Source organism: Oreochromis aureus, linkage group 8 (assembly GCF_013358895.1).
Source record: "Oreochromis aureus strain Israel breed Guangdong linkage group 8, ZZ_aureus, whole genome shotgun sequence".
Lineage (NCBI taxonomy): Eukaryota > Metazoa > Chordata > Actinopteri > Cichliformes > Cichlidae > Oreochromis > Oreochromis aureus.
Genome location: NC_052949.1, coordinates 4742102 through 4768262, shown reverse-complemented (window position 1 = coordinate 4768262; position 26161 = coordinate 4742102). Strand labels below are relative to the sequence as shown.

Sequence of the window (26161 nt, the reverse complement as noted above, 5' to 3'; positions counted from 1 at the left end):
AATGAAAAAAGACACAAAGCTGAAGCTGCACAGCTGCCTCTTCTTCTCTCATTCTCTCCCGTTTCTACTTCAATCACGAAACTGATCAATGATCAGCTGATCGGCTTTTCTCTCTTGTTTATTTATCGCCCACTTTGCGCCAGAAAGAGGAAACCAGCGGATGTCGCGTTAAACAACAGCAGCACATTTAAGCTTGATCAGCTGTTGTTAGAATTTATTTAATATTAATTTCTAGTATCAGCTGATGTTTGCTGGAGCCACAGCTGTAAAGCTGCTGGTCATGATATCGGTTTGGTTATCTGGTGAGAGGGAAACATGCAGATGAAACCAGGAGATGTCCTTACTGAATCATCAGAGCTGAACAGGTGATGGAGAAACAGGTTTACCTTTTAGGTGACATGAATGAGTTGAAGGGAAGTTATGAGCTGTTTCTGAGAGACAAATAACACCAGGATCCTTTTCTAAGTAGCTGACAGCTGGTAACTGTGCAGGGGCGGGTCTAGCAAAGTGTTGCCAGGGGGCCAGGTAGGGCATTAACAGGGAAAGGGGGGGACAAGGAAATACTTTTCTTTATTATTCTCATTTAAAATGTCTCGCTTTTAAAAAAATAATTATCTGAGTCTTACAACAAACAATTGATAGATTGATACATATATACCATCAGAACAGTGTACATCACTGTCACAACAGTGTTTATTTTCATTCAAAGGCTTTATGATTTTTCCTATAATGGTGGGCCGGTCTCTAGTCAAAATGCCCGGGACGATTGTTTTGTCCCAGTCCAGCCCTGGATGCAGCTCATCTGCAGTCTGGTGTTACCTACATCTTCCTATTCAGAAGGCAGAATTTCCGAGTTCTGAGTACAATCAAAAGCACCACGACTGCAGTTTTTGTGTTGGATGTAAAAGCAGGCTAGAATCATGGCGGCGGTCAACGACGGTCCAGGCGTGGGATTTCTCTCGTGGAAATGTGCACATTATTTTTTCCTTTCTATTGGTAGGTGGCACAGTGCACTTGTGGCAAGTAAGCAAGATAGAAGACTGGCAATCTTGTTGGGTATCCAGTTACGGAAGCAACACATTAACAAGAGAATTCTGAGTAAAACCAAAGTTACTTTCCCTAGTAACTAGTTACTCTGAAAGTAACGAGTAACTTGAAGTAACTGAGTTACTTTTTTAGAGAAGTAACTAGTAATGTAACTAAGTTACTAATTTAAAGTAACTTACCCAACACTGCTAATAACAAACTGATTGTTTCTCACTCACTATATGTTAATAGACTCTCTGCATTAAATCAGACATGTTATTAATCACTGGTTCTCTTCCACAGCATGTCTTTATCCTGTCTTCCTTCTCTCATCCCAACCAGTCGCCTCCCTGAGCCTGGTTCTGCCGGAGGTTTCTTTCTGTTAAAAGGAAGTTTTTCCTTCCTACTGTGGCCAAAGTGCTTGCTCATAAGGGGTCATATGATTGTTGGGTTTTTCTCTGTATGTGTTATTGCAGGGTCCACCTTAGAATACAAAGTGCCTTGAGGTGACTAAGATAAGATAAGATAAGATAACCTTTATTAGTCCCACATGTGGGAAATTTGTTTTGTCACAGCAGGAAGTGGACAGTGCAAAAGTTATATAGCAAAATGAGAATACAATAAGAATAAAATACTGTACACAACTGTACAGAATAGAATAAAATAAAATACTATATACAGTAGAATAAATAGAATAAAATATACAATAGGATAAAAATAGAATGCAAATGCTTTATAGAACTGAATAAAAATACAACTATGTCAGAAAAGGAAGAGTGACTATCGCTGTGATTTGCTGCTGTATAAATAAAATTGAATTGTATTGAATTTAAAATGGTTCTTAATAAATTAAATATGCAAAGTTTGGATAATCAGGCTCATCAGGTGCTCACAGACCTCCTGGTTCTTCTGAAAGCTCTGGGCTCAGTAACATCTACTGGAAATTGAAAGGTGGCATTATGTAAATCCTCATTTCGGGACACACAGTTTCCTGTTTGGTGTTTTTAAAGAGGGATCAGTCATGAATAATGTGCTGCCTTGTTAAATGGGGCCTTATTATGCTGCAGCCTGCACCCTGTGCTGTCCCGCTGATCTATATTTCTGCTGTGCTCTGAGTTTAGTGTTTCTTAATGTGTATATTTATTCCACGGATTATGTTTCTTATTGACTCCTGCGTTGTAAAAGCTCAGCTAGGGATGGGCACTGCAGATGCTGTGGTGTGTAGCATAGTTCATGCCACATACTTGTCCTCATAAGCAGAATAACTAAAATTCCTTCTTTTGTCTTACCAACAGCTCAAAATCCAAAGATAATCACTTATTAACAGCCATTAGTAATCAAACAGTTTACTGTACAGATTATTAGACTACACCCACTTACACCCACCCATGGCTTGTTTTTAAACTGAATATAATACATCATGTTTATCTTTTTAAAAAACACTGATTTTCTAATGGAAGCTTAGATCTAAACAGTCTTTCACTTAGGACTGAACAAATTAGAGAAGTCTAAAATGTCAAACAAAGACAAATCAAATCCAGGCACTCATGGAGGGTAACGCACGGGGAGCATAACCAAACATAACAGACACTTTTGAAAAAGCCTGAAGTGGAAGATGGGATAATCAAAGAGGGCTGATTAGAGAAGGACCAGCAGGAGGGTAATGAGACAAGTGAAGAGAATGACAGGGACTCGAAGGACAGAGAATATTTCTCCCATGCTGGCTTCTCTTCATTGGCTCCCTGTTAAATCCAGAGGCTAATTTAAAATCCGGCTCCTCACACACAAGGTCTTAATCAGGCTCCATCTTATCTTAATGACCTCAAAGTACCACATGACAACAATAAAGCACTTTAAACTGCTGGTTTACTTCTGGTTCCTTGGAGCCTCCAGATTTCAGGCCCCTCTTCTCTGGAACCAGCTCCCAGTTTGGATTCAAGAGACAAACACCCTGTCTTCTTTTGACATTGGGCTTAAAACCTTCCTGTTTGATAAAGCATATAGTTAGGGCTGGATCAGGTCACCCTGAATCCTCCCTTAGTTATGTTGCAATAGGCTGCTGGCTGTGTTTATACAGCTCTCTGCATTTAATCATCAGGCATTATTAATCTCTGGCTCTTTTTCACAGCGTGTCTTTGGTCCTCTCTTTCGGTTGTGCACATGGCCGCCCTTCCCTGAGCTTGGTTCTGCCTAAGCTTCCTTCCTGTTAAAAGAGATTTTTTCTTTCCCGCTGTCGCCCAGTGCCTGCTCATAGGGGGCTGTCTGATTGTTGTTGTTTTCTCTCTAATGTTGTTGGGTCCTTACCTTACAATATAAAGTGCCTTGAAGCGACTGTTACTGATATTTGAGGATTTATAAATAAAACTGATGGGAGACAAACAGGAAGCAGAAATAAAAACCCTATCAAAGTAAAACAAGAAGTAACCGAAGGCGAATGAAATAGATAGGGGTACTAACACTTAACAAGTATGAGATAAGAAAACAGCCAAAAACAAAGTGAACATGGGGACAGAGATGAGGGAATCCTGGAGGACAAACAGACGGCAAGAATTTAAACCAACATATGAACTGAAATACACGATGCAAAACTGAGACTGATCGCTAGAATAACCATCAAAAACCCAGTGATGTCACAGGAAATGAAGCCTAAGATCAACTAAAAGAGAGAAATCCAAACAATAACCCAAAATTTCAAACCATTGGGCATAACAGTAAAAACTCGGCAGAAGCTCGAATTCATATTTTCACAAAGAATTCAAAACTGAAAACCAGCACAAACCCGAGGAATGTGCCATTCTGATAAATAACAGGAGATTATGAATGCAGCTCTTGGAAACAGAACTTATTAAACATGTCCGCGGCATAAATCTGCATTATTGCTAGATTAAGTGGGAGACTCGTGAGCTTCTGTGGAAAGAATCCCTTCAAACTGTCTTTTATAGTAAGATTATCAAGAAATACGCCAAACTGCTCATTGCACTATTTTATGATGAACGTTACGCCCCACTCTTCCCTGCGCTCCTCTCCTTCTTTCCAGATCCACACCAGTGCACAGAAGCCTCGGCGTTCCCCTCCATCACACCGTTTTCCCTCAATTTCATTACAAAGTCAAGAAGGTAAGTAATAAATGCCAAACTCCTTCTCCTGCCATTTTTAGCTGCCTGACACTTCTTCCTCCCCCTCCTCTCTATTCATGCCACTGTGGCCCACAAACACAGGTTGTGCATAAATGCTGTCCTGTAGAGCTTCTACTTATTATGTCTCTCTGTGCCCTTTCACGCTTTTCTCACTCCCCGGGGGTGTCTCGGGGATCGATAACAGCCCCGGCTGTCGAGGGTGCTAAGACCTTTCTCTCGTTAATGCACGGCTTATTTTGGTTTGCCAGAGAAACCCTTTTCCGCCTCCACCGATTGTCCCGGCAGGCCTCCGTGAGACTGTTTTCTCCCGGTTTTGAGATGGGTCTATTATTCCCAATTGTGGGGTGAAATGTGCCCTAGTTTTTGCGGGCGTCTAAACCCTTTTTACATCTGCGGGATTGAGATAGGGGAGGTTTCATCCCATGACCAAATGGGTTTTTGAATAAGAACGAGAGATGCTTTGAACCTACTGGGATCTGGAAAATACTGACGTCTCTGTCACATCGGGGATTATCAGTGGACTGGTGGCAGCGAGACCAACACTTACCTCAAACACAAGAAGAGGAAGAAGGCTATGAGCAGCGCCACCATGGAGATGCAGTGACCCAGGAAGTTTATGATCACGGCTATTTGGTAGTGCATCTTGCTTTTTTTCTGCAGAAGAAGAAGAGAAACACAAGATGAGTCTTTTGATTCACAGAAATAGTTTTTATTTTTTTCTCTCTGGATAAGACAGGACACTTCAAAGGGCGAAAAATCCTCTTTTATTTTTTCGATTTTTGACGGATGACTCCCGCTGTGATTTTAAACAGCAGTGGGTGTTAGCATTCCCAACAGGGCTGTCAAGGCTCAATTTAAATCTGAATGCAAAGCTGTTCATAATTAATTGTTAAACTGACTATTTCTGGCAATAAACGAACCCCAAAAACAATGGTAAATATTCAAATATGAATAATATCTCTAAATATCCTACAGCTGTGGATGGATTTAGGCAAAATTGAGTCTAAATGAACACAAATATGTAACAGGTCTTGCTGTGTTACAGCAGCAAAACAGCCACATAAAATGCACAAAACTTTGAAGTTTTGTGCATTTTATTATGCCGTTTGCATTTTTTCTTTGTGGCCCTTTTGTGCAGATATTTGTGCAGGTTTTTGCATCTTTTTCATGTCATTTTGTGTCTATAACTTTGTGGTACGTTTGCATCTTTTTGAAGTGGTTTTTGTATTGTTTTTGTATCTCTTTATGGCTTTTCTTATTCACATTTCTTAAACTATTAAACTTTTTTATGTTTGTGAGTTTTTTTGTGTAAGTTTTGCAAATTGTTGTGAATTCTTGGACTCTCTTCAGCCTTTGTGCATTAACTCTTTTATTCCTGTCATTTTCTTTATTGTTGTTTTGTCTCTCTTTTGTCTGTTTTCTGTTCATTTGCAGTCATTTTCGATCATTTTGTGGTACTTGTGGAGTATTTTTATGTAACTGTTGGATCTCTTTGTGGAAGGTTGACTCATCACTTTCAGCCCATATTTCACAACATTTGAGAATCCTTCTTCAGTCTTTCTATTTTTCTTTTAAATTGTGCTTTTCCCATCTTAGGCACTTTGTTTGCTGGTACTTTTGTGTCTGTTTCCAATCACTTTGTGTAGTTTCCAGGTCATTTTGTACATTTTGTTTTTCTTCTTTTAAAATCTTATATTTTGATATCATTTTTGTCACTTTTGGCTTTTTTTGGTGTCTTTGTGGAAGTTTGTAGTTGCCCTTCAGTATGTTCTTGGGTAGTTTTCCTCTTTATATTCATTTTGCTTGGCTTTTTAGAAATGTATCTATTTGTTGCTGATTAATGCATTTTTAAATTGCGACTATTTATGTTTGTGTCTCGCATATCATTTTAAATAACCTTAAAATAATTTTACATTTCTTTGCTGACATTTTATATATTTTGGGGGTATTTCTGTCTTTTTGGAGGTTTACTCATCTTTTTGGTCTTTTTGTGTGTTCTTGTGGATTATTTAACACATCCTTGTGGTACTTTAGCATAGTTTTGTCTACATTTTCTTTTATTTTCTGGTTGTTTTATGTCTCTGTGTCGTTCTTTCGACCTTTATTCTGTTGGTGTCTTTTGCAGTCATTTTGTGTCATCCCTAATCTTGTGTTTCCCTCTTCTGGCACTCTGGCTCATACATTTGCATTCAATTTATGTAATTTCAGGGTACTTGTGTGCCTCTTAGTGGAAGTGTTACATATCTCTGGTGCCATTTTTTGGGGAAGTTTTAAATTTCTTTTGCATTTAGTAAATTTTATTTGCTGTTCGGTGTCTCTTTGTGGTATTATTTTCACTTCGCAGTCATTTTGTGTGTGTTTGTGCCTCTCTGCAGTTCATTTTGTCCACATTTGTGTTCATTTGGCGCCTCGCTGGCATTGGTGATCTCACTGTGGCTTTATTATTTTTATTTTGCACCTCTCCTTTTGGCATTTCTGCATCTCTTTGTTGCTCTTTTGTTGCTGTTTTATGTCTCCTCATTGCAGTGATTGTGCATGTACTTTCTGGAGCCAACTTTCCAACAGGAGACGTAAACAGAGGATGCGGTCCAGGGGCTAGTAATCCCCGAGCCTTGCAGGAGGGCCAACCAGATTTCATGGGGGCTTGTGCCACTCCTGGTTTGGAAACAGGAATACTGGGAAGCATTTGATTTTGCACACGCTCACATATACTGAATCCACATGAGGCCTTCTGATAAGATTTCACGTAAACACAGACCCATCTTCCTGCAAATCGGTGCCTAAGCCCACTGTCTGTGCCTCAGAAATCCATTGTGATCAGATTTCCCCCACTCTACCAACAGTAATCTGTGCTGTAAGTGGATTTATGTAACCTACTGGTGTCTACGCCGAGATTAAGCGTGGGCATGTTTAATCCCCGCCTCATCCACACTGAAAAACGTCATGCGTCCCATTCACTATATTTTAGTCCAACAGCTCTAATCTTCAACTTCTAAATCTGTACTGGACAAATGTTGTTGTGACTAAGAACTCCAGCCAGCCAGCCATCTCTCTTCTTCTTTATTGGAAATTGCTCTATTGGTTTTTGTAAGATGTTTTTATGATAGATCCTTGAAGGGATATTTCTAGGACTGGATGACAAGACTCATGATCCTTGCGAAAAAGTCATATGAGTTCTTTTTCTGACCGGCCACCTCTGTGGTTAAAGGTTGGCATATTTTAAGGAACAAATAAGAGTTGTTTGGAGTTTGGGAAAGCTCGAGGCTTTGGTCGCTCATGAGACAGAGACAATCATTTAAAAGACAAATGGCTCTACTGATGCCATTTATCACACCATCAGAAGGGTTTCCTTTATCCACACTGAAAAAACAGATTCTTTGCCCTCGTGGACATGGAGCAATAATTAGTAAAATGCAGATGAACTCTGTAAAATCAAAGGTTTATTTATTCAAAAATTTCAATCATTAAGGAAAATAAGTTGGTATAAACTGATTGTATACAAGTCAAGTACATTTTCATTGACCAAATTCTATTAAATTTTACATTATGTTACATTTTGGGAATAAACCCATGTGTATGACATATTTTATTTCCATTTGAAGGTTTTCTATCGATTTTTTTATGCAAAAAGGAGTTAAAAATAAACTGATCCAACAAAATTCATTTTTGAAAACATATTTTAAGTACTTGTGGCTGATGGCTGGTTGCTGGCAGACCTTCCAGGCTTCCTCGGTATCTCTCTAATATTATTCACCACCTTGTCATAGGTCTAAGTCAAAAGGATCGTACGCTCTTATTGGCAGTCGCTTCAATAAACCTGTCTTGAAGTTGAGGCTTTGTGTTGCCGGCGGTTACTTCACTCATTGTCACATGGATTAAATATTTTATCTGGTCGCCACGTATCGGGTCCTTTATGAAGGGAAATTTTCTTTGTGCCAATAAAACTAGAAAAACTGAAAACTAGTATCACTCAGTTTCACTGCAGTCAAAGTTACACCGCGAATGTCTTCGTTAGTCATTAGTTATCTCATTAGTCCACACGACTACAGTCCACACACTGTGTCCTCACTGCAGATCGAACCCTGCTACATTTTTTTAGTCAGCTTTTTACCTTCAAACAGAAGCTGTTCAGTCTCACAGATTAAACCAGATTACAGAACTGTTGTTTCTTTGTGTGCACCTGTTAAACAGAGTCTTTAGACTGAGTTACCAATTACTTCCTTTGATAAATCTCAGTAAATATAAGGCAACAAATCCTTCCTTCATGATGTTTAATACATTCAGCCTCATCAGATCCTAAGAAACTAAACACGGGGCAAAGATTGTGACTGTGTGGGACACTTAGGCTGAAATGTACTCCTGAGTATTCCTTTTTTAATATCCAATGACTCTCAAAAATGAGATTTCGGCTGCTGTTCAGTCTGTTAAGGTTTATTAGCACACCTGTTTGACTTGCGTGTTTGTTTATATAAACTAGATCCAATCAAAATGCCAGACACTGTCTCAGTATGTGGCACAGGGGGACAAAAAGTGCAGAGATTTTTGTTCCAGTTTTATTTGTATAGCTCAGTATCACATGTAAAGGCTCACAGGACTTCAAAGGGCATAAAAACATATTAAAAACAGAACAAAATAACCAAAAATTAAGTGTCGTGAAATGCAAAAGAGCACCCAGATGCAAGAAAAAGTCAAATAAAAGTGAGTCTTTCAGTGGCTAAACTACACAAAGTGCAAAGACCTGGAAATCAAAGCCTCCAAACAAAAGCAGCTGAAAATGTGAAACAAAGGGAAATCAAAAAGCAAGCGAGGCTACGAGAAAACAGGAGGCTCTGAGGAGACAACTCAGAGCTGTGGGGAGTACTGCAAAACTAGAGTTTTGTCTTTATTTTTGGTATGATAGATCACTACAGTAAAAATTCAAAATTTTCACATAATGTCCACATCTGTGTGATTAGCCTGTGGGACTCAGAGTAACCTTTGATATTTAAATGGATCCAGTTTACTAAAGTCTAATGTGCAGCTGTCATGTTAAAAATAAACAGCAGCCCCGAGAGTGCTCCAAGAGGGAAAACAAAAAATATAAGATTTTGATGTTTTACTTTTCCTCTGATAATGCCTCTGACTAAAGTCTATTTTGTGTGTGAAATGATGAATACGAGTGAAATAAGAGTGAAATCATGTGTAAAATTCCCCCTTTTATGCGAGCGCTCACATTAAAGTGCTCACGGTGGAAGAAAACAAATGCAGCAATAACAGAAGCAGAAAAAACTTGATATGATATTGATGATGAAAACGAGCATGTGCTCTGTGTCTACCTGATTACGTACTGTGGCTGAATCAGTTAGAGTGCCTGCACGGCGCAGCAGTGCTATGAAAAGCGTCACTGCATGCTCTAATTATAGAATGCAATGCAATTAGGTATCATTACTAATTAAAAACACCAGTTAAAATCCAAGATATGTCAAAAATCCCTCCCTCACAGCAGGATGTCGTGCGCACCAGTTAAAAGACTGTAGACTTTTTGTTTCCCATCATTTAAAGGGAACATTTTAAAGGTCATATGACAGAAGGAATGATGAGTAATTTCCGACAGGAGCAGTTAGCGGCAAGAAAAAAGTATGTGTGGAATTTTCTGCTTTAATTACTCATAAAATGTGATCTGATCTTTATCCAAATCACAAGTAAAGACACACACACAAAAAAGTTTTGATCATGACATTAAACATTCACTATTCTGGTGGAAAAAAGTTGTTGAATCCTTGGATTAAATATCTTAATTTAATAACTCTGGCATCCATTATCTCAGACAAGTGTTGCCAGTAGACCTGCACAATGTCCTGGACGAGTTTTGGACCACTTGTCCTGACAGCACCGCTTCAGCTCAGCCAGATTCTCAGGATGTGGACAGCTCTTTGAAGTCAGCTCATGGTATTGCTGTTGTGTTAAAGGATGATTTTGGATTATATAAGCCTATTGTGGCTTTTTGTATACTGCCAACTTCGCACTTTCCACCTCCTTTTCAGGGAAATGACGAGGTCACAAAAAGCAAACGTGCTAAGCACGCCGGAGATCACTAATGCATCTAATGCAACGTGTCAAATTTCTGCATTTCGCTTTGGGTGCAAAGGATGTTTAAAATGATTCGTGCAAAGATTACTTTTAGGAAAGCTGCAAGGAGTTTTGCACTAATCAGAGTGTTATAAACAGATTTCCGTGATGGATCGTTTCTCCCTAAACAAAGTTTGAGAATGCCAAGTTAGCATGACCCACAGAGACACAGCAGAAGCATCAGTGGGATTTATAGCCTTGGTTTGGTCTGGACTGCTACAAAAGTTGGATTTTCTTTGGTAATTTTGGAGTCAGTGTAGAGCTGGGCAGTGAACTCCATACTGGTGATCCAACCATGTGATCGCTAATTATGGAGCAGGGAATGGAGAGAATGCAAACAGTGTGACTCAATCACAACTACACTACAACAGTGGACTACATAGCCAGCTCAACATAGCCAGGTTTTCTTTGAATTAGCTGGTTGAATAAATCCTAAATCCACAATCAGGCTCTACAAGAGGCATTGGATACATAATTTCAATGTTCTACAAAAAATGGGTCAACAGGTATAAGAGAGCTATGAAAAGGTAAAAATAAAATGTTGGTACTGCAAAGAAAGCCAAAAAGTAATTCTGGCAAAAAACATCTCTGAAAGTTTAAAATGGATCTACTTAAATGTTCAGTATGTTCAGGTTTGACTCTGATGAAGTCTGATGAAGGCGATGTGAAAATCATTTCAGTTTAAATTAATGTTACCAGTTAAATATTCTCAGTGACAGAGAGACAAATCACTGACTGTCAGTTTTCATTGTTCTAATCTGTGTTCTATTAACTGCATTTCCAGCAGGATAAACCAGAGTTGGCAACAGATTAGCAACAACCACAGAAACATTTATGCATTTTCTGCATCACCACTGAATAAAAGTCATAACAGTTACAACTGTCATAACTATAGTGGGCCAAATCAGTGTTAATTTAAATCTAATAATATTGTAATATTAATTAAAAGCATTAAAGGTAAAACAAACTAAAAATCTCCAAACTATTGGCAATAACTAACAGTCCCCAAGATCATCGTCCACATTGACATTAAGTAGATGTAGTCCAGTGGTGTCAAACAAACAATTTGTTAATAATTTGCAAATGAATTTCACCTTCCATGAATCAGCCAAAATCATGATGCCACCACTGCCGTGCTTCACCATGTACATGACGGGTTCGTGATGCATGAAGGGCCTTCTTACACTGCGTCAGGGCGCTGCGTTCACCCCATAGAGCTCATCTCTAGCTTCACTAGCCCACATAACATCACCCCAGGCAGCAGCGTGATAGAAGTGTTCAAACTCCAGCAGGCTGTTGTGATATTTATGTCTACAGTCACCTCATGTTAACCAGGTCATGTGAATCATTTAAGGCTTTAGTAACTTTTAAAGTCAACTTCTATGAAGAGTAACTACTGGACTAAATCTCTAACGGTACTTTTTGGGTTTATGCAAATCTCTTCAGAGCTCTTTTTTCAAGAAGATGCGTCAGACTGAAAAGCCCTGAGTATTTTTACAAATCAGAGGAAGCTTTTAACCACACCTCCAACGAGCTTTCATTTATCTGACTGAGGTTTGTTGACTCCAGTTAGCTTTTGTTAAAGCTGTCATCCTCGGGCTCCACGCACTATTCAATGATGTGTTGAGTGTGAATGAGCAAAATACCAAGATCTCTTCCAAAGGTCTAACCGCATATAACCAAAGAGTGCATTGATTTCCACTGCATGCAGTGTATGGACATGTGTGTATAGATATAAAAAACGTGCGTGAATCACTTCTGCAACAGGCACTTCTGTAGAGCAGGCTAACACTTCTGGGTATAAATCAAGAAAATGGGAGGTTTTTCAAATGGATACGAGAGAACCGAGTTGAGCCTGAAAGGAGAGGAGGGGGTGGATGGCAAGAAGATAATATAAGACCCACCCACCACCACCAGTAGCCTCAGGTCTCACAAAATGTGTGGGCCATAAAACCAAACCTGACTCACTCTCCTTATAAGAAACAACAAAGACACTTATATTTGAGAAAATAACCTCGAGGAAGACCCAAAAGGAAATGAGGATTCTTCTTTTCCTCAAACAAACTTTCTAATAAGCCTTTGATCCACTCAGTTTCTTCTCCCAGTGGAACCGCGGAATATCCGGTTCAATACAGACTGAACTTTAAAGAGAAGCTACTTCACGTCCCCCCTCTCTCCTCTGATGTCAATCACAGCGCTGCTGATACCTGGTGGAAGAAAAACTGAGACACATATTTTTAAAAGGTGAGACGCTCTATATCCATCTCCTGAAGGGATCGATGGATCAGTCAGTCCGTGGAAAAAAAAGGCAGTAAATGAAGGGTCTCGCTCCAAACTGTGTCTTCTCATCCTCACAGATCTATAAAGTACAAATGACTAACTGCCAACCTAATTACACGAAAGCATGTCTTCACAAAAAAACAAAAAGCTGTGTGTCTGCTGGTTTTATTCTGTTTTTGTTTGAGGGTCTTCACTCATGGCAACCAAGAAAATGGGGATTTTGTGAGGCTGTATTAATTAAGAATTAACATATATTAATTATAATTATTACAATTAATACTTTTAAAAGCAAAACTTAAGGTGGTTGAGAACTTTCCACAGGTGAACATTAATCTGAGAGGTAGATTTTTCAAATCTCGCTTCCCAGTGACACCGAGTCCAGTCCAGGACTGTTAGACTGAAAGCTGCCTCCCCAGACATTTTTGTCCGGATTATTGGAATAAGTATCAGATTTGTGCCGAGGACGTGAGAGGCTGTGCTGGTTCATACGTAAGCTGCCATCCACACAATGAGCCTCATTGACTAACAGATTTAGTGGTGCCTGTGTATGAACAAATGATTTCCTTTTTGGACACAATTGTTTTGGTTTCTTCATTCGGCCTTTCTCCTGTTTTCTTGCTTTAGAGGTGCAGACTTCTCTCTCTTGCAACATCCTCACGTCTTTCTCAACTTCACCTGGACTTCAACTATTTCCTTATATACAGAAGTAGGGATGTTATGCAGGTCGCACAAGCTTTTGCATGGCGGTAAGAACAAAATTTTTCATAAATCCAATATTCTTACCTTGTTCTGCAAGGTAAGAATATTTCCAGTGGGCCAGTTTCTTTTCCAGGCATGGTCTTACTTATTTACTAAATCACATTCTGCACATATTCCAAAAATAAGACAGAGCCTATGTCAGTCGCAACAGCTTAAGATTCACTCTGCAAACGTTTCCAAATGCTAAAAAGGGTAAAGTTAAAATAAGAGGTGATGCAGTGGCAAAGTAAGCGTGTCTCTGTTTCATGTAGCGCTGACAACCTGCAGAGAGTGAGGTAATGTTTTAAATTTCAACAAACTGAAACGGTTTCGTTTTCATTTGAACCGTTCACACACATCGTGTCTGGCGGACAGCCCTGCTCTCGGCAGCTTTTAATCTAACATTGACTTGAGGTCGGAAAGGTTGCCTCGGGGTCAAAGCAGGCACAACTTCGATGTTGAGAAAGCGCCTTTCAATCAACACTGAATCAATATTTCCAATTATTGTACCTGCTGCTAATTTTCCCAACTGAATATTTCAGTACATACTTTTTCACTCCCCTGAACTGTTGCCGACATCTTTGCTTCTTTCAGTGATGATAATCTTTTGGCGCTCTGCTCATTAAAAGTCGTTTCCCTGGATAGAAGAACAGGCGGGTGTATTTAAGAGGAAGAATGAAGACGGTGCTTTTGGCTGCTTCCCTATTTCCCGAGTGGTCACCACAGCAGATGGATCCACATGCTGACTTAGCACAGATTTGACACCAAACGCCCTTCCTGATGCAACCCTCCCAATTAGCTGAACTTGTGATGCACTAAGGCTGGGTTTGTGTCTGCTCCCAGTCTCAAACTGGGGATCTTTCACGTGTAAGGCGAATGTGTTAATGGAGCCCCTATTTCAGAATAAGAATGGCATTATAGAAATCCCTCCAAGGCTAAACAAGTCCGTCTAGACGCCCTCCTCCTTGGCAACACTTCCCAGCTCCTCCTGGGTGATCCTGAGGCATTTACAGGGCCGATTGCATATATAATCTCAGCGAGATGTTCAGGGTCCACCTCTGGGTCTTCTATGAGCTAGACAGGCCTGTAAACCTCCAACTGAAGGCAGCCGGGTGGATCGTGATTAGAAGTCTGAATTACCTCACTTTTTTAAATGCAAAGGAGCAGCGGTTCTACTATCAGCCCCTCCAGATGTCTGAGGAAAGTGAAGCCAGAAATACCTCAGAAATTAGTTCTCTACTACATCATCAAAAAACATGCAAGATTAATGCTTCAAATCTGGGCTCACTCTCACAAAATAGATCTTACTCACTCTGAGGAGTTTCACTTCTCGGTTAAATAAAGGTTAATAAATAAATAATTGCAAATTCAGAGATATTCCAAAGATATTTTGGATTCACTTTTGTACACTGGGAGGAAGAAGTGACTCGTCCCCTGTCTCGATATTCTGTTCTCCTCACCCTTTCTCGTAGGGTGAGATTGAGCAAAATAAACGATCAAGTAACCACCGAATCAAGCCGACTAAATTAGGCGGGCACCTCCTGGCTGCTCTGAGCGCTCACTAGAGCAGCAGATGTATATTAATCCATTGCTGACACTATTCCCTAACATTTCATTGTGATGGAGTTATGATTTCTAAGCACTACGGCACTGATAAAAAAAGAAAAATCATAGATTTTAAGCCAATTTAAGGTTTAAAATCTTCTGTAGCAGCAGTGGGATTAGGACTGAGAGAGTGAGATGACAGCACTGAGACCAGAGCCGGCATTGTTTTGGTGTTTTAAAAGAGCATCGGTCTTATCCCATAATGCAGGATTAGGATTTAGACTCCAACTTTTTTTCAGTTATCAGGTTGACTGCTCTCAGCCAGACTAGCTTCTGGTTAGTTAGGACTATCAGTGCTTTTCTCTCCTGCTGCTCCGCCTGTCCATCCTCACAGAAAGATCTGATAATGGCAGAGGAGACAGAGGAGCACGCACATAAATGCAGTAGCCACTTTCATGCTGCACTGAAACAGAAGAGGACTCACGCAATTATGCAAATAAAGTCAATAAGACATTATAAATGCTTGTTTGTGATCCCCTCCATCACATTTAAACGGACTGGGTGTTAGATTTTTGCATGGAAAGCGGATGTGTCTTTCAGGTCTGAAAAGTGAAGCTAATGAATAAGTGCCTTCTTTTTAATGGCCACCAGGGGAACATTGGTGTGGCTGCAGAATGATTTCTGTGGGAAAATGATCCTCTGCTCCCTCGCTATGTGACTTCTGTAATGCTTTCCTGATTTACTTCATGGACTTGATCGCTTAATAGGTCAAAGGCTGATAAATCACGTTAACGTCACAGTGGAAACATCCATCTTTTGCGCTCTGTATGGTGAAAATAAAGTGAAGGCACAAAAAATAAGTATGTGAAGTGAATAAAAGCACGTGAAGCCAAACAGCAGCGAAAACCACAAACGAACAAACACAACCTTCTGTTGACTTTGGGACTAAAAGCTGAATCTTACCATCCACCTTTGCTCCAGGTGGTGTTTTAAAGCAACAATGCCAATGGTCACCTAGTGTGCATTTGTCTGCCTAGCGTGTATCTGTAATTTCAGGGGGTCTAGTGCAGTACTTGACCCCCTGAAATGATACTTGAAATGTGTATTTGTTCCTGCTCAATTTGGGTCAGCATGTTCTGCATTTTTATCAGGACTATTCAGTCCTTAGGGGGAAAAAAGAGCACTTACAACACTCGAAACACTGCACGAGGACGCAGCGAGTACGAACAAAAAAAAAAAGAGTAGAAAAAGTGGAAGAAAAAAAAGCTAAACATGAATGGGTAAAAATGTAGAGCACAGCAGGACCACAGCAGCAGCGTGCTGACTGGCTGTTTTCTTCTCGGCTTTCACGAGTCGCTCACATCACCGGAGGACAATGCTGTTTAGAAAAATCACTGTTGTTTCTTTTGAGGATTTTTTCTTTTCTTTTAAATGAAACCCGTGTTTCAGAAGAGAAAGAGCTGCAGGTCGATAAGCTGATTTAAAGCTTCCACCTACATTTGAAACCAGCGACGCCTCAATAACTTGGGGCAAGGTGACATTAAAGGCACGCTGCAATGCAAAAATCAAAACAAGTAGATTCCTTAAAGTGATGCTCTGGGGCAATCTGCCGTATTTTCAGTGATTTTTCGCTCTTTTGTCTGCAGGCAAACAAACCCCGAAGTCATATTTACTATAAATACTCCAGTAAGCCTTGAGCAAAGCGGCGTCTTCCACCACTAACCTTGCCTTTGTCTGTTTCAGATTACCATGCAGTAGGCTCCACACTTTTAGGATCCTCCCTAAAGGCCACATTAATCAGGACACGTGCAGGCAGCTGACTCTTACCTCCTCGTGAAGTATGGCCTTACACATGGAGTAGTTCCCCTTCAACGCCCATGTCCCATTTGCAAGACATCTCCTATAAACATTATCTGTAAAGAGAGGAAGAGAAGAAGAAAAACCAGATGAGGGGACTCTGTTTGATTTATCACATTTTATTGCCTTTTCCTTTTTGGCCTCGTGTCCCTAGATGTGAATTTGTGCTCGATTCGTAGTGGCACTGTGACCTTTTTCTGCTTTTGAGACTAATAGGGAGAGATATCATTAGAGAAAGTCTCACAAGCTGTGATTTTTCACACGTTTGCTGTCGGAACAGTCTACCACCCTTCTGCCTAAGCACTGTTATTATTCTTTAAATTGAGACCCACGATTTAGCCACAAATGACGTACGCTTCACGTCCATTCTGTTGTTTCAGACGCTGGAGCTGAGGACAGAACTGTACTCCTGAATTACAGTTTTAATACTATTTAAAACTTTAAAATAGGTAAAAACGGAGATGCAGCTTCTGAAAAATCACTTATTGAAATACAGATTCATGCAGAAAAAATAGACACAAAGCACTCCCCGGGGGGTAAGTCGTAACAAGCAGACTCAAACACAGTGGAAGACGGGCCAGCAGCAGCAGCAGCAGCAGCAGCTGGGCTCCCGGGAGCTTCTCAGTTTATTGAGAAGGGTCTACCACGGTTAGCCAATCAGCGAATTCCACTGCCTGTTCTACTCTGGCAGATATTCAGAAAATAAAGTACTTTCCAGTTCCTTCCCTGTTTCCTGTCTCCTATGTGGATCCGTCTTTGATAAGTGTCCTGCAGAGCCCTGCGGACTTGTGTATCCCAAGCCAATTATCCCATCCTACAGCCACGAGAAAGGCACTGAAGGGTGCAGGTGCTCGCCGTCTCCCACTGCTCTCAGAGTCAAACGAGCTGCATGTGGAAAACTCCTGATACAATGTCAGCACATACACGTCAACAATCTATGTGTTATGATATAAATCCAGCAATTCTAAAATATACGAAGCATCTGTGTGCCCTAAAATAAAGTGACTATTAGTAATATACAAAACAAAATAGCTTTCCTTTGGTCTAACATTTGCAAACACAACTATTAATTCAGGGTTATGGAGTAAATAATAATGATACTATTCACACATATGTAGAATTAAATGGGTCAGAGATAAAAATAAATAAATAAATACATAATGAAGATCATACTTTTCACTCAAAGGATTTCAGATTAAAATAGGTCAAAGGTCAAAGTGGATATAGTCATAAATACTCAAGAATTACACACACACACACACACGTACACACACACACACACACACACACACACGGAGGTCGAGGATATTTATTTATTTTTCTTTGTGGTGGGAATAAAAATCTGCAATAACATGATAAGCTCGGTAATGCCATGTAGAAATAATAATTTAGACAATTATCTCTGAAGTGATGCGTCAGGAAAACTGAAGAATTTAATGAGTGACCCATCTGCTCCCCAAGGTGTTCAGGCCAAAGGAGTGTGAAGGTGCAGGTGGCAGCAGGTATAACAGAGGTGAGTGTGAGATCATTATGCAAACTTTAAGCGTTGAAAGTGAATAAAGTTTAATCTGTTTAAGTTTACAGGTTTAGCTGCACTCCTATTGGCTACGTGCCACTTCAGAAATATTCGGTTTGTTTTATCGTGTTGCTGAATCATCTCTGCCTCCTGCTCCTGGACACGAACAATTACACATCCACAACGAGATGTTTGCTTGGATTTAATCTGAAACAGAAGAGACTCGCTGATTATGGACTAAGATGGTTGAGTCAACAGCACCCAGACTTCTGTTTGTCATGGTCCTGCACTGGTCATCTGTTGTGCTTTAACATCTCTCTAAATCTCTCGAGCTGGATTCATCTGAGCTCCATCTGCAGGTGGAGTCGCCCTGTCACATTTGGCTCGCTCTCCCCAAATAAACATCCTGACCAAGTCTCACTATCACCTCCTGAAACATTTCAGGAACAGCCGAGCGTCCGATTCTGTCAGGACTGACTCTCCTTTCTTCTCTCTCAGACTTATCCTTCCATGTTGATGGCTCTGTTCCCTGCACCCTCCCTGTTCATCATTTACTCGTTTTTGCTCAGTCTGTGACAATAACGTCAGTTAAAAGGAAACCACTCTCTTTTGGGTCTCGCTTCAAGATCCACTCACTGGTAACAGCTTTAAAGGCCTTGAAACTTTTAGGTTCTTGAACATGTTTCACTTTTTATTCAGAAGTTCTTCAGCTCAGGCCAATACAGGCTGATTGAGACGCTGCCTTCGACTCAACCACTCCAGACTAACATGGCCGGGACCACTGAGAGCCCACACAGAGAGCCTGACTGTAATGACTGTCAGAGGTTCAGCTCGTCTACATTTCGATGTTGAAATGACACGAGCACACTGCACAGCTGAGTCTCATAGAAAAAAATGTGAGACAGTTATGAAAAAATAATCTGTTTGTTTGTGTTCAAGGACACCAGCTGTCACGTCTTTTGCGAAAGCGTGACTCTGAAAGTAAAGTAGTTAAACAAGAAGCATGTTTTGTGTCTGCAGCAGATATACGGTGTCCAAACTCATCAGGCATATGAACACATGAAAGCTTGTTGTATTGACAATTATTAACCCATCCATCCAATTTCTTATCTGCTGCGGGGCTGAAGACTGTCCCAGCTGTCGTAGGGCAAAAGGTGGGGTCCACCCTGGACAGGACACCAACCAATGCAGGGCTAACACTTTAGAAGCAGTTTTCAGTTTTATTTGTCATATGCAAGTTAGCACTGGGTCAACACTGCAATGAAATGTATTTGACGAGCAGAAGACAGTCACTCAGCAGTATAGTAAGTAAAAAATAGTAAAAAACAGAATAATTATAAAACACAGCAAAAAATATAGTAAAAAATGTTAACAGACTAAATATATATATAAATATATGTGCACACTTGTATAAATAGATAAAGAAATCTTAAATGAGATAAAGTGTCACAAAGTTTGAGTGTCAGTTTTTATTTTTATTTAAATATTAATAAAAATGAAGTGACCAGTGCAGAGTGTAGTATGTATCTGTGAAACTGTAGGACAGCTTCTGTGTGCACCCTGTGGAGTGTAGTGTCTGTGTTTAAATATTGTGGTTGAGGCGTCGTATGGCTAGGTGGTAAAAACTGCTTTTAAGTCTTGTAGTCCGAGCACGCAGACGCCTGTAACGTCTGCCAGATGGTAACAAGGAGAACAGCTGATGTGCTGGGTGGCTGTGGTCCTTGATGATGCTGTGTGCTTTTGGGTGTTGGGTACCCAGAGAGAACACAAAATACACAATAACATGTTAAAAAATAATAACAATGAAGTGTAAACATGTTCAATGTGCACCAATGTGCATTTCTCTGGAGTGAGTCCAAATTCAGACGTTTTCACCCCTTTAAAGGGGGAAAGTGTTGATTTTGCACAGACACAAGTCAGTATGAGATAAATGAAAATGTTCAGGGACACAAACAAAGGGGAAAACAAGGGCAGCGTGGTGGGTAGCACTGCTGCCTCACAGCAAGATGATGCTAGGTTTGAATCCGCCAGTGTGCAGTCTGTGTGGTCTACCCCAATAAACAGGTGACCTGACCAGGGTGTAACCCCGCCCCCCTCTTGCTCTATGACTGCTGGGGTAAGGCCCCAGACCCCCACAATCCTGAAGTGGATGTAACTGGATGGATGGAAGTAAAACAGAAAAAGCACAAAATAAGTGCATTAGCTTAATTTAGAGTATCTGTCACAGATGAAGGAACCAATCTAGGAATGAGAAACACAAAGAGTGTCACTCAGTCTTGGTCACTTGAGGGTAAAACTCAAAAGCAAGTCTCAAATAACGATTTCTTCACATTGCTGGATAATACAAAGTGAATGGTGTGTGTGTGTGTGTGTGTGTGTGTGTGTGTGTGTGTGTGTGTGTGGAGGGGGTGTTGATATGGAGGCACTGACAAATGATGGGTAAAATTACATTTTTCCACTCAGGCCCGCCGTGTCATAGCACAGGACACGGTAAATCTGGAACAAATTTCACATTTGTCATTTCACATTTATTATCTCTAAAGATGACGGAAATTAAATCCGTCAAGTGGGACATCGTGGAACTGAAAGACCTCAAACGAGGCCATTTCAAGTTGAAGGGAAACTCTTTCTAGAGTGGGTGTTTGACATGCGAGGCTACCTGCAGGTGAGCTGCAGGAGCTTGCGGCGAGTGTGTGAATCAAATGTTGAAATGTACGCTGGTGGTTCAGTTAATTTGATGATTATCGTGGTTGAAATGAAGTTAGATATGCTGCCTGCCACGTAATCATGTTAGCGTGCTGTGACGATTACGAGACAGGGGCCAGAGCTCGATCTTCAGGTCAGACTTTCTGTCGGGCGATAATTGGCAGTGAAGTCACGTATGCACGTGTCACTTCTCCCATTTCAAAACATTTTCCAGACTTTTATGGACAGGTCTGACCCCGATCTCGGAGCGGGTCGCTTCCACAGGTCATTGGACACCTTTTTCAGTGACAGTCGACTTTTTGTTGTTCAGACTGAATGTCAGAAAGCTGTCAACATCCATAAACAATGGAACTTTTCTGCTTTCCTCTAAGTCTTTCCACCAAGATCACACATTACACCTACACTACAGTGAAAAAGCACTCGCCTCTTTCCTGATTTCTTAGTTTTTTGCATATTTGTCACACTTTTAGATTTCAGATCATCACACAAATCTAAATATCAGACAAAGATAACCCAAGTTTAAATGATGATTTCATTCATTAAGGCACTTTTATTACCTAGCCTTATGTGAAAAACTAATTGCCACCATGTTATCATGAAATTAACTGTGATTAATGTTTTGCAAAGTTGAGTTTAATTTTAGTTACATGCAGACTTGATAACTGCTACACCTGTTGAATCAAGAAATCGCTTAAATTGAACCTCGCTGACAAAGTGAAAAGTTCTCAAAAAGCAGCACATCAGGCCACAATATAAAAGAACAGCTAAGAAACAAAGACACTGACATCTGTCAGTCTGGAAAGAGTTGCAAAGCCATCTCTGAGGCTTTGAGACTCCACGGTGAGAGCCATTATCCACAAACAGAGAAAACCTGGAACAGCGATGAATATTCCCAGGAGTGGCCAGACTACTAAATCACTCCAGGAGTCCATCGACGACTCACCTGCGAGGTCACAAAAGAACTCAGAACTCTAAGACATACTATTTGTCAGATAATTCAATTTAAAATACTCGAAAAGGCACCGATGCTAAAAACACAGTGCAGAGATCCAGCCGTGTGACCAAAGGTGAAGGAGGTCTAGTAGACACCGGTCGGGTACAGCTGCTGCCATTTGACCAGAACGCAGCGGCCAAAGGCAGACATTAACGGAAATCATTAACGGCATAAAAGATGGACGTAGTCCCGTGACATCATTCTTTGGTTGGTGAGCCCCCGTTACAAAGCCCAGAGGCAAGCACTTATTGGATGCTGCACGCTCATTGGAGATGGAGGTCTCCTTCGTTTCAGACTAATAATGATGATAAGTTCCCAAATGGACTTCATGACTTATTCAATATGACCTGAAACTAGTGACTGAGCCTATGAAGGCATCAAGACAGTGTTTACAGAGGTCAGGACCCCTGTAAATACACAGGCCCCTCGTAACATCTGCACACCAGGCGATTCTTGTACAACTCGCCTGCACGGATTTTGTTCAGGTTTAAAGTTAGCAGGGTGACCCGTCAAGCCTTCAGCTCCATTAACACCTCTGCAGATTACAGAGTGCGTTAGTTTGAAGTGTTATGAGTGGTCAGTTATGTTAGACTGGTGCAGAGCAACATGCATCCATGCACACTGTTAGGTTAGTTTAAAGGACTGAATTTAAGCTGATGATGCTTTTTAGCTTCACATGCCAAATTCCACCTTTATTCTCGCTTTAGGCTGAAAAGCAGCCATGATCATATAATATCTGCTTATACACAGCAGGATACACAGCAGGATACAGCTGGCCAAGTTTTTTTTTTTTTTTTATCTTATTCAGATATTCTGTGCTGTCATATATTATATTTTATTGAAATATCCTATTTAATTGAAGCTACAGAAGACCTTTTGTGATAAAGTACATCTTCTTTAATCTTTCTTACTGGAACTTATGAAACAAATCACGTTGTATTTATTTAATATTTAGTTATTTGAGCTCATTCATTTTCCTTTGCTCTGCTACAGATTTTAGGTTTAAAAACCTACTAAATTCCACTTTTAGCAGAGCAGAGATGAAGAAAACTACAGGTAGGCACACCTCTCATTTCGACCCACAACATAACTTTAAGTTACTAACCTGCTTTCACAGCCAGCCTCAAGTGGCCATTAGAGGAACTGCAGTCTTAAGCACATAAGCATAAGCTTTATTTTTCACCCCCTCTATCAGCTCCGTCCTTGAGAAAAGCTAAAAAGATGAAAGATGAAGGCAAACAGAAAGAACAAACATCAAACGCGTTCCCGTCAGTGTGTATGCGGACACCTGAGATGGAGGCTGATAATCCTAAATGCATGTTTTAATAATCATAAATGTCCGGGGAGGGGAAGAGATAAAATCGGATTGGGTTGCCTGAGGGCAATAATGTGCAATGAGCTGGTTAAAAATAGGATGTTGACAGTGTAAAGGGACTGTCATCCCCAATCAAGATTACCTAGCTTGTGATATTCCCTAAACCCCAAATGCAATATCCTAGAGAGCTTTAAAATCTGTCTGTGGACGATCACGTCAATGTCAAAAGTTAAGACTGACAAAGTTGCCTAATGGACTGACCATGCACATAATTCATAGTTTTTATATTTTTAAGTAAGCCTTTATTGAGATGTGGACACATAAACAACAGGTTATCAGTGATTTTATTCCTGTAAAAATCAGTTTTTTGCCTTTTTTTTTTGCATGTTTTCACTGCACAGCCAAACAAAATCTTCTCATTAAAGACACATTTTCTTTTATAACAAAGCTTCTTTACATGGCACTGCATGAGTGCACAACTTTCCTCCGGGGTACTTGGTCACACATAATCTGAATTTATTAAAGTCAAAGCAATAAAGTCACTTTATGAAAAAAAACAATGCACATTAACAAAAACAAAGATTTACAAAGCAAGTGTGTAAAAGCAGAAAGAAAAACCGACCACACTGAGACATCACCTTCATGCAGAGCCAAGAGATTAAAGGTAGAAATGGTGGAGCTTTCAAATTAAGCAGCATGACCTTGAAATGAATTCTTTCTGGCACTGGACCACAGAGTGATTTATGACTGTTAAACCTCAGTAACACGGGAGGCATTTCTTATGTAATAAGGGAATTAAGTAGCTCGGGATCATTTTTTGGCATCGCTCGACAAGTTGCATGAGAAGAGGTGAGGGGAGCTTTACGGCGGAGGCACATTAAGGTGGATTTAATGCTCAGCACTGTTATTATCTGGTACGTTTATAGGAAAATTTGTGTTGTTTCAGCAGTGTGCAAGTGTGAGGCTGAAATACACAACTGGCAAATATTTCCCCGTCACACAGGATGAATAAACTCTTTGATTTGTTTTTGAATGTTTCTCTGACACGTGCCACTCGAGCAGGAGGAGAAAGTTAATGCCTCGCAACCTGGAATGTTTTTGGTTTACGAATATTAAAAATAAAAAAAGGCCCAAATTTGGATTCTTGTGAAATAAACAGCAGCACAGCAGAATCACAAGACTGTTTACTTCACCCCTGATGACATCATGCTGACCTTTTTTTTAACCTGTACAAACAAATTATGTTTGCAGACTTTCTTTTGGATTTTGAAGTGCATGAAGTTCAATACATGTATATAGATATCTTCTGTGCAGCTGCTCCCCCATTCATAATATTTGCATTGATTGCCCTTTCCTGACAAAACCCTCTCATAGATTTGTGTCTCCTCGCGGTCTCACACTGAGGCTGCATGTTAACAAATGTGCACGTGCCACTGGCTCATTATGTGCTCATTATTTGCAAGTTGTTTGCACATTGTCACTTATTGATCATTCCCGCTTTAATGTTTAATTTAAAAGGCTTATTGAAACACACACAGCATGTCAGGCACTACATCACAGAGGGATTACTGGTGATGTATCTGATATACTGCTAAACTACCATAAAAATAGACCACATATATACACACACACACACACACACACACACTACTATTTTATGACAAAGAAGAAGTATTTCTATGCGTCTGTGTCATTATTTCTGACATAGTTTGCTGTCAATGTGCATGAGCAAGTTCAAAAGCTGAAGCAAATGAAGGAGGATTTAACGCCCACGCTACACAGAGGCAGGAGTATTGTTGTTGGTTGTTTCCAGCAGACGCACTAAGCCTGTTTCCTTATGGGCTCAGATATGTGAGAGGAAAATGTTTCACTCCTCAAAGCTGCTAACCGGGCTGTGACCGCAGTGAGAAAACACACATGCCAGAACCTCTAAAGCTCACTAATTAACACATTTCAGCTTGTTTTATTTGGCCTCACTTCAGCTTTAAGGCAAAATGAGAATTTGTGTTTGGTATCAGAGACAAAAATCAAAACCTGAGCCATGCGATTTTCTTAAATGCTTGTGAAAACAGCACAGAGAGAGATAAAAATATTTGCTGGGTTCACGAAACGCTGCAGAATTTTAAATTACAAGTCAAAGCTGAAACAGTAAAAGTTTCCTCATCGCTTCAAGCGCTGAAGCCTGAGCGATGCTTTACGTCAGGTGACTCCTGTAAGTCATTAGCTATTTCCTAATTGTGGATTCACTTTAAAATGGACAAGCTTCCGGTAAACTGACAGCAGAATTCCGCAACCCAAAATCCATATTAGCCCAACAGGAAGGAATTGGCTCGAGCTTTATTGGTGTATTTTTTCACTTTGACAGATTGAGGCTGGCTGTTTCCTCCTGTTTACGGTCTCTGTGCTAAGCCGGGGCTAATTATACCCTGATTTCAGCCTTGCGCTCAACAAACAGAGGTGAGATTCATACCGAGCTTTCATCTAATTCTTCAGAACGCGAATGAGTGGATTTCCCAAAATGTTAAACTACTGTTACAACACAGGGATTGTTTCCACGAAGAAAATGTGCTTGTGTGGCAACGTCAAGACAGAGCCCAGTTCTTGTGGCTTCTTGGATAGATCTTTTTCTCACTTCATTAAATTTGCAGTCTGCCACACACATACTGTGCAGTCAGGGCTTTCATTTGAGATTAAGATGCAAACCCAAACTAGACTAAAAGAAGAAAAAATGACTGAAAATAACTGAAACAGTAGTTTGTGCTTTTAAAATGCAGTCGTTGTCAATGTGTTCAACACTGTGAGTGTGTGAGGAGACCCTGATACATGATGAGGTTGTCTTCTTTGCACCGTAAAACTTATAACTGGGGCTTAAAGACGGATGTTTTTTTTTAAACATGTGGCCAAGAGAAGGACAAAAAAATGATGCTGGAGAGGAGGTT

General features: G+C 40.3%; 1 protein-coding gene across 1 annotated transcript in view; it reads right to left on the bottom strand.

Annotated features, from left to right (window-relative positions):
• The window catches only part of LOC116321249 (corticotropin-releasing factor receptor 1), a 97301-nt gene that overhangs the window by 35642 nt on the left and 35498 nt on the right, over positions 1 to 26161 (bottom strand). The window contains exons 5-6 of the mRNA XM_039615979.1: positions 16662 to 16747; positions 4711 to 4817 (exon numbers count right to left, since the gene is read on the bottom strand). Of these exons, the coding sequence (XP_039471913.1) occupies positions 4711 to 4817; positions 16662 to 16747 (193 nt within the window). The remainder of the gene's footprint in view (positions 1 to 4710; positions 4818 to 16661; positions 16748 to 26161) is intronic.